The following is an 8,394-nucleotide window of genomic DNA, read 5'->3' as shown; positions in this document are numbered from 1 at the left end:
CTTCAAATAAGGAGCAAATCAAGAGTAGAGGTCATTTGAAGGTCACATATCTGTATCCATGTATTAAGCTCAGACAGGGCGATTTTAATGACACTTAACGACAGCGTCGGGTTGAAACGTGACTAGAATGCTCTTACGTGAACAGATCATCCAATAAGTAAATCACCGACTGTCTGGGATTTTCTGTTAAAAAGTACATTCAAGTTTGAGCTTTCAAAGATAAATGAAACATTCACCAAGTAAAGATTCTTCAAATTCAATTATTGCTAAGCGAGGTGGTCTTCAGCAGCACTGTTTTGTATCTATTTTTGAAAAAGTTATCAGTCAGAATCGAAATTGATCTCTAATCGTAAATCAGTACTGGACAGTAACCAAATGCAAGGTTTATGTGTATTATATATAAGCTCTGCTTTCTGGCTTGAAATTCGCTATTTCCCAGCATAGTGCCGGCTCAAATTAGAAATACTCGAAGTTCACCGGCTCAAATTAGAGATTCGAGGTTCGAACCCCAGAGGTGGAATTTTTTGTCTCTGATAATAAGTTCATTAAAGTCTGAAAATTGCAAAACCAGACTTGTTCTAAGTCTGACAAGCCAAAAAAGTGACTGAATCAGTCCTGATTTACGCTCGGAGATTGGTAGGGTCGTTAAGTTGAAAGGATCTTATCAGTAAGAATGAGTACGTATGGTAAGTATATGCCTTACAAAAGTTGCTACTGTGCAACGCAGAAACACATTAGCTGGTCCTTCAATATTCTCTGGCTTGAACCCTGAACTGGAACTGGGTGAAATATCTGAAAAACCGGAAAAATCGAGGCCAAATGAGGAACCTTCCAGTGACGTAACTTCTCCCAGACTGATATTGAAAAACTCTTGGCTCCGATTGGCTAACTCTATAATTCCTCAGATCGAAGCTGAAGTGCAGGCAGGGTTCCGAGTTGTATGGGTTCTGATTTACTTCGGACTCTTTGGGGTGTTCATGTTCACATTCTACGATTTAGTGGATAAATATACAAAGTACCCGACAACGTTTGATTTGACGGTCGAAACCGATGCACGTCTGGATTTTCCAGGAGGGACTGTATGCAACGAAAATCCTGTCAAGAAAAGTTACATGAAATATTTTGTTGATGTCTCAGATATTCTGATATTGGACAATTATGTGAGAAATTTTCTCAACTTTTATGAACCCGACGACAAATCAGGAAAAATCAGTGAAGCAGGTTGTCCTCAAGGTTTGCTAATTTCCAAAAAATTCTTTTTAGCAGGAAAAATTGCGGTCAAGATTCGGAAAAGTGGCAATTTCATGTAACATTAATTGCTAAATAGCTGTTTTAGCCAGCCAAACTTTTGTAATTATTTGTCGCAGGAATTTATATATTTATATCAAACTTCTAGACAACCAGGATATAGGTAAATCTTGTCGTTTTAATCCGCAATTAGTAATCCAAGCGAATTTTATGCAAATATTTACCAATTAGTTTCCTATTAGTTTCTGTAAACTAGGCACCTAGTTGAACTGCATTGCGGAAAAGAGTCGTAAGTGCAAGTATATGAACTCTCGTTAATAACAGCTTTTCGCCCCGTTTTTAAGGCAGGAGAAAGTGCAGGTGAAGGTAAGTTAAGAGTTAGAAATTCGAAAAACCTTATCTAACAGAATAGCATGCTGAATTCTGTCAAAAACAGAAAAATTATTTGATAATTAAATTTACTAAAAAGTTTAGATTTCGAAAGAGTTATCTAAGGTTAATTTCATGAAAATGATACCAGTCGTCCAGATTAACTCCTAGAAGAAGAAACTAGATACACATTGCCAGGAAATGCATTTTATTTTTCATTTTATTCAGGGAACTGGGAACCTTAGCTTAATTTTCCACGTGTATATTAGCTCAAAAAAAAAAAAAATAAATCACATATTCTTGATCCTTTTCTTGATACACATGATCATTTTTTGTTTGCTATAGATTAGGTTTTTTTCACTTCTTCTTCCAGGAACTGTTTCACGTTTCATACAATGAGCCTTCAAGTTCGAATTCACTGTCCGATGCTGCATCATACATATTCAAAAGTTTAGCCAGCTTTTAAATTGGGAAGTAGTTCAAAAAAAGTATAGTGATCCGCTTTTTCCGGTGGTAGCTGGTAGCTTGAAATTTCACGCGAGACTGACCGGGTGTGGACCATTCATGTAGTTATTACACTAATGCTCGCTTCATCTCATTTTTGAGGTAGTATTCGGTTTTTTGTTCTGAGCGGACCTGGTTTTCCATTGTTGAGTTCCTGTATGTTTTGTGTCAACCAAACATATTAGTGTAATTTTTTTCAAGCCAAAACACTAATAGGAGCAACAGTCATTTGTTTTTTTTTTGGCGTAATATTTTTCATTTTTTTTGCAATGTTAAAATTTTGTGTTTTTTTCTGGATCGTGATTTTTTGTTGAGGTGAGAAAATTTGAATTGTTTGAACAGGTTTTTTTTTTCTAATGAATTTTGCAATTCCTTTCCTAGTATTTTGAAGTCTAATTTTTCGTTTAGGAAATGAATATACTTTGAATTGAAGTTCTCTGAAAATCAAAACTTTTGTTTATGCAATTTTTCTCACTAACTTCAACAAATTGTATGAAATTGGTGAGAATGAAGTGAACAACCAATTTTTTGTAACATGATGCAATTTGATTTTTCTTTTCTCTGCAATTTCAATAAAATTTCTGGTTGAATTTTTTTGACTAACATTTTTCAAGACTAGTTTTAAGTGATTTAATAATAAAGTTTCTGAAGACGAGGATCAATTTAGCCGTATGCTTTATCATTTTTTGCTTTTTTTAAATGATTAGTAAGCTACACTAATACCGAAAACTGCACTAGTATTTTTTTCAACTTAATTGAAATTTCGTCTCTAGTGTGCTGACAAGACCCGTTGAAGAATTATGTTTTTTTTTAAGATTTAGAGAAGTTCTCATTAATTCTTCTTTTGCGGTGTTAAAGATCTCGAGATTTATAAGTATAATTTTTTATCGAGATTTTTCCATCTAGATTTTTTGTGGTCTTAAACTGAACATGCGTATGGTTTCCTACGTTCAAAACCGAACATTCCGACAGTTTCTTTCGTTTGGAAACTGAGCGTACCGACGTTACAGAAGAAAAAAGTAAGAGCTTCTTTCTTCGTTTTTGTCAAACTGATGTTTGAAATCCACAATTTCTGGAGGACGGTATTATTACCGACAGCAGTCTAATGCCAGTTTAAAAACGATTAGTTTCTTTACAGATTTCTTCGTGTGTGAAGACAAGCGAAACTGCATTCCTCACCAGTGGATTTGTGATGGAAAAATCCAGTGTGACGATGGGAGTGATGAAAAGATGGATAATGAGAGATGCATTGATGCCAACAGGTGGCGCATTGAGAACAACGGCAGCTCCCACTTCTGCGTTTCCCCATTTATCAAGTGCTTAAGTGCTTATGGTTATCTTGAATTTACCTGTGCAAAACCATGTGACGAAGTTGTCGAGTGCGTAAACGCTGTTGATGAGATAAATCAAAGTTTCACGTGCCCTCTGACTTATAAATCATGTGAACTCTTGTATGCTGAACCAAATCCCAAAACAATATCGTTTCCAGTTTCTGGTGGCGATGGATGCAATATGCGACCGATACCTGGAGGAGAGTCATTAAAACAAATGACTCGTCGTTTATCAGAATTACTTTAGAATTTTTTCGTGCTGAGCCTCCATGTCCTAGCAACGGTAGCCAACCACTGCTATTCTTTGGAAAAGAGAAAAGGCAGGCAGAAGCTCAGGTTAAATTTTTGTTTTTATTATATCAGAAGAAACAAATAAAACATAATTGAATTTTAAAAAATATAAAACGGAAGCTAAAGATGCGAAATTGAGTCTAAAACTGGAGACTTCTTTGTTTCTCAATTTCGACCCCGTCGGTTCTCTTGTTAAAAGTTGCCAATGCCGCTTCTATAGCAAAATCATGCTAATTGCTCAATTAGCATGCTAAATTTTGTTAATGACGGTTATTTTGTTAAACTTTTTAATGACGGTTATCTTGTTAAATTTTTTCATGACAGTTATCTTGTTAAACTTGATTACTCAGAACTATCTTGCTAATGTTTTTTAATGACGGTTATCTTGCAAAATGATGTCAAGGGCGTACATCATTGACCTTCTGGCCTTCTGGACTATGACCTTCTGAGACACAGTAGTCCTACAAAATCTTTTGCAGGACATCTTCCATTATAAAGACAACGCTTTCTTTCCAAGAAATTTCCCCGAATCTTGCAGAAAACCGTTTTTCCCCAGAAAATCAGCTATGAACACACAAAACATATAACACTTGATTTTTATTATTGATATTTCTAGCTATGTTACGAACAACTTTTGTTGTGCTAGGGGATAAGTGTGCTATATTTCAGATTTCAGTGTTTTTTTTATTGCACAAGATTTTTCTAAAGTTTCAGACAGTAATATTTCAAAGTAAAAATGGATATATCACTATAGTTTGAAAAAAGTGCTGTTGCAATTCTATTTACAACTGGCTGATTTGCTCATTCGTTTTTATATGAAATGTCTCTTAATAAAAGTAGTTTTCGTCGCAAATCATTTTGATGTTACAATTTTTTAAGCACTTTCTATAGTTTTGGAAAAATTATGATGAACTTTTTTTCTAAATTAGTTCAGAACGGTTTTTATAAAAGATAAAACACTGATTCGGTTATAAGTTTTAACTAATATCACTCCTAATTTGACTCTTAACTAACATTGACAATATTCAGATGTCACTTTATGAAATTTTAAGCGAAAATAAAATGAAATTCAAGTTTTGATTATAATGTTGATTAGCTGAGGACATCAGAACCAGCATACAGTCTAGATGTAGGCTCGAATATGAATATTGAAATCATATATAATTGAGCAAAACTTCTTGGCTTCGAAAGTGGCAACAATTGTTCAAAACACTAATTGTTTTCGGATTTAAAACTCAGTTTTCAGTTATAAAAACGATATAATATATAAAAACAATTGCAAGTATTCGGTCAAACTGGCAGCAATACTTGGCAATTTTTTACAAAACCTACTGCATTATTAAAAACGTTTTTTCAATCCTTGACTTCTCAGGCTATTTTTTACTGTAACCTCTACATTGAAATGCAGTAATTTTACACAAAATTTTTATTATAGTTTAATATTTTTAATTTTTTAAACAGAATTTATTTTTCAATATAATTTTTGCAATTAAGTGTCACATTGATGATTGATTTTGAGTTTTTACCTTTGTCCAAAAATCGTTGTTTAGAAAAGTAAGAAGAGCGTATGTATGTTTGCTTTTAGTTCAAAAAAACAACGAAAGCCTTTTTTTTCTGCGGCATCCTGGGTACTTTCAGTTTATATACGTAAGATAGCTGTCGAAATGTTTGATTTTTTAAATTCGGTAGGTTAAATTTTAGACGTCAGAAAAAGCCTATGTATGTATATATGATTTACGTACTTGATTTTTCATAATCATACCAAGACTTAATGAGCGTGATTTAATGCACTGAATCACCATCAATGCTCAACAAATCTCTTAAATTTTGGACCTGAAAACAAACAAAAGTTCGCTTTCCTTCACTTTTGTTGTTAATGAGTTAAAGAAGAAAAGCAATAAATTTTCTCTTTTTGGACGAAATTGTCATCAAGAGGCACTTTTAATTTCCTGGGATCAGAAAGTTATCTAAGCATTTGACCACATCATAAACAAAAAACTCAAATTTTGTATGGGCAAAACCGACAATATCTCATTCTTGAAATCGAACTTACCAAATCTAAGAAGACAAACGTACCGAATCTAAGAGACTGAACTTACCGACAATTTCTTACGCTTCAAACCGATCATAACGATTATATCGAACATGCAGACAATTTCTTACGTGCAAAGCTCAACATGCCGAGCGTTTCTCGCGTCGTTTTTGTTAGTTTCTTTCGTCGCAACAAAACTAGGGTAGCAACAAAACTAGGCCTAAATTGCGCCCGATTTTATCTAAAATAGATTATTTAGGCTGTCCTACTTGGATATCAGTCACTGGGAGAACAAGACACCCTCTTTTGTGTGGGGCTGAATGTTACGGGCGCGAAATATCAACAACAGTTGGAATTCAACAGCAGCGTTGTGACAGTATTTTTCAATTTTGACAATCCTGTCAATTCTAACGTATTCCACTTGACATTTCAAGCCATCAGGTCGCTAGATGAAGATTTACTCGTGAAAAGTAATTCCAGTTTAGAAACATCATTATTAAATGTAATCAAAGACGATTATGTTCCCGGATTTTTGGATTACACACGTGAAAATAATGATATTTCCGAACTCTTAGATTACATGAAGAATAACGATTATTTGGCTGAAATGCTGGAATTTATGGAAGATAGCGATTATTTTGCTGAATTACTAAATGAAGTCAAGGAAGCAACTCCAAACTGTCCCCCCAATATTTGCCCAAACATTGCAGTTAATACTAGGCCGACTTGGTCCAGCGGGTTGCAAACTGAGGAAAATAAAACAACATTTGATATTAAAGATGAATTCCTTTTATTCACTGCTGATTATTACAAATATTACAATTCCTCAAATGTTGACGATTATAGTGACTTTTACAAGTTCTACCAGCCTGTGGTCTCTAATAGGTATCTGACGTCATTAAACGGTAACATATCCGATTTTATTATTCAATGCTCGTTCGATGGCGAAAATTGTGGACAAAATGTGTTTTCGAATTCAGAGGATTTCATGCTGGGATCTTGTTTTACGTTCCACCCTAACAGGTTAGCTGAAAAATTAATTTTTTATTGCTAGATTGAGCATGGCTTTGCAAGATTAAATTTGTTTGAACAACTAGACAAGCAACGGAGGTTTTTCGCGCAATTTTTTCTTTTTTTTATTTCTTTTTTTTCCTCAATTCTTCTCTTCTTGTGAAGGGGGTTGCCAAAATTTTAAATAGGTGTAAAAAAAGAAAACATCACAGACTAGGGGAAGCACTAACATTCATAAAACACTTCCAAACGAAACACGTTAGCAATGAATGCTGATAAGTAGTGGTAGTAGTAGTAGTAAAAGACTCAATTCCTTGTTAGGGAAGAACATAAAAGCGTTCAAAAAATGCTAAAACAACTTTTACAGATCAAAAGGTGATTAAATTAAGATTAAGATTAAGTCCTGCAAAAAGAACAACAGCATTTCACATATAAAGAACATGAGTTATCCAGGTCAAAGTATTCAATTCGAGTGCGTAAAAACTGGTCGATTGCAAACGTAAATTGACGGTTAGACATGTCGAAGTCGATAATCTTCATTCGCATCAGAAGATTTGCGGCTCTTTGACAACGATTCAAAAAGTGTTCATCCGTCTTGAATTTCTTGTTTTTTGAAATTTCAAAATGATTTATTTTTCTTCTTGAGACAAAATGATGACTTTGGCTACGTAAATTTCCACGGAGAATCAAAAAAGCAAAAGAACATTGCAGTGGTCTTAGTACACTTACATTTAAATTTTAGTGCATCATCTTTTCGAAATATTGGCAATTCATCAAAACAAGGGATAAACAGACAGATAAATTGGTGAATCAAAGTATGCTATTTGAGAAAAAAAGAATTTGCAATCTTTTAATGAAATGTGACATTTTTGCAGCAGAACTGCTAATCACTCAAAAGAGTGTTCCGAAGTTACGAAAAGATATCATTTCAATTCGTACGGATAAATTTCTCTTGGGCAGTGATGTTCTGCTGAAAAAAACTAAAGAACAGAACAACGGATCAGATCGAAAGCATGAAACCATTCTTTGCAACAAGAAAGCATTCTAGAATAGACTAAACTTCAGCAGTTTAAACTTTCATCATCCGAAAGAAACATAATCTCATTCAACAGTTATTTTTATGTTTAGCGGAAAACGGTACCCTTAACTTTGATTTGAACTTCTGTAATTCAGAATACAATGAATAAATTATCCCTGATTTGTAAACTTTTAACCGGTTAGTTACAAATCAAAATACCTGTGCATTCGGAGAAGAATAAAAGATGACAGATGATCTTTCCCAGAAAACCCAAGGAGGACAAAGCAGAAGGAAAAAATCAACGCCCAAAAACGAGCACGCTTTGTTAGCGAAAAAATAAGCGGTGATTAGAAGAAAACTGAAAAAAAACGCAATGCTAAAATTTCACAAAGATTTTAACAAGTTTAGAAATATGAAGTTCGTATAATCAATTCTGTAAATGCTTCGAAGCAAATTTGATAGAAAAAAAGTAGGGTCACTGTACATCAACGTTTTTAACTTTTAAAATATATAGGTTCATTCACAGGACTGGACTTCCAGGAAAAAAAAAACTAGGTCAGTGATTTCAATGTGACTAATTAAAACAACTT

The 8,394-nt window shown here is 33.9% G+C and overlaps 2 protein-coding genes across 6 annotated transcripts in view; both read left to right on the top strand.

The window, feature by feature from the left end:
- The first annotated feature begins 225 nt into the window (after positions 1–225).
- LOC142354041 (uncharacterized) lies at positions 226–6,792 on the top strand. Of its 5 annotated transcripts, none has more exons than XM_075406307.1 (4): positions 226–316; positions 641–1,233; positions 3,260–3,788; positions 6,035–6,792. In XM_075406307.1, exons 2-3 carry the CDS (start codon positions 684–686, stop codon positions 3,697–3,699), a joined length of 990 nt encoding a protein of 329 aa, XP_075262422.1. In that variant the 5' UTR covers positions 226–316; positions 641–683; the 3' UTR covers positions 3,700–3,788; positions 6,035–6,792. The 5 variants fall into 5 exon arrangements, with proteins under 5 accessions (XP_075262422.1, XP_075262425.1, XP_075262421.1 ...); XM_075406310.1 differs by having other exon boundaries at positions 226–349; positions 641–1,221; XM_075406306.1 differs by having other exon boundaries at positions 226–349.
- LOC142354080 (uncharacterized) overlaps positions 6,356–8,394 on the top strand; it is a 69,760-nt gene continuing 67,721 nt past the window's right edge. Inside the window, exon 1 of the mRNA XM_075406355.1 lies at positions 6,356–6,680. Within this exon, the coding sequence (XP_075262470.1) occupies positions 6,356–6,680 (325 nt within the window). The remainder of the gene's footprint in view (positions 6,681–8,394) is intronic.

Source organism: Convolutriloba macropyga, chromosome 15 (genome assembly GCF_964194025.1).
Source record: "Convolutriloba macropyga chromosome 15, txConMacr16.3, whole genome shotgun sequence".
Classification (NCBI taxonomy): domain Eukaryota; kingdom Metazoa; phylum Xenacoelomorpha; order Acoela; family Convolutidae; genus Convolutriloba; species Convolutriloba macropyga.
The sequence above is the reverse complement of the archived record's forward strand: the minus strand, read 5'-3'. Positions and strand labels throughout refer to the sequence as shown.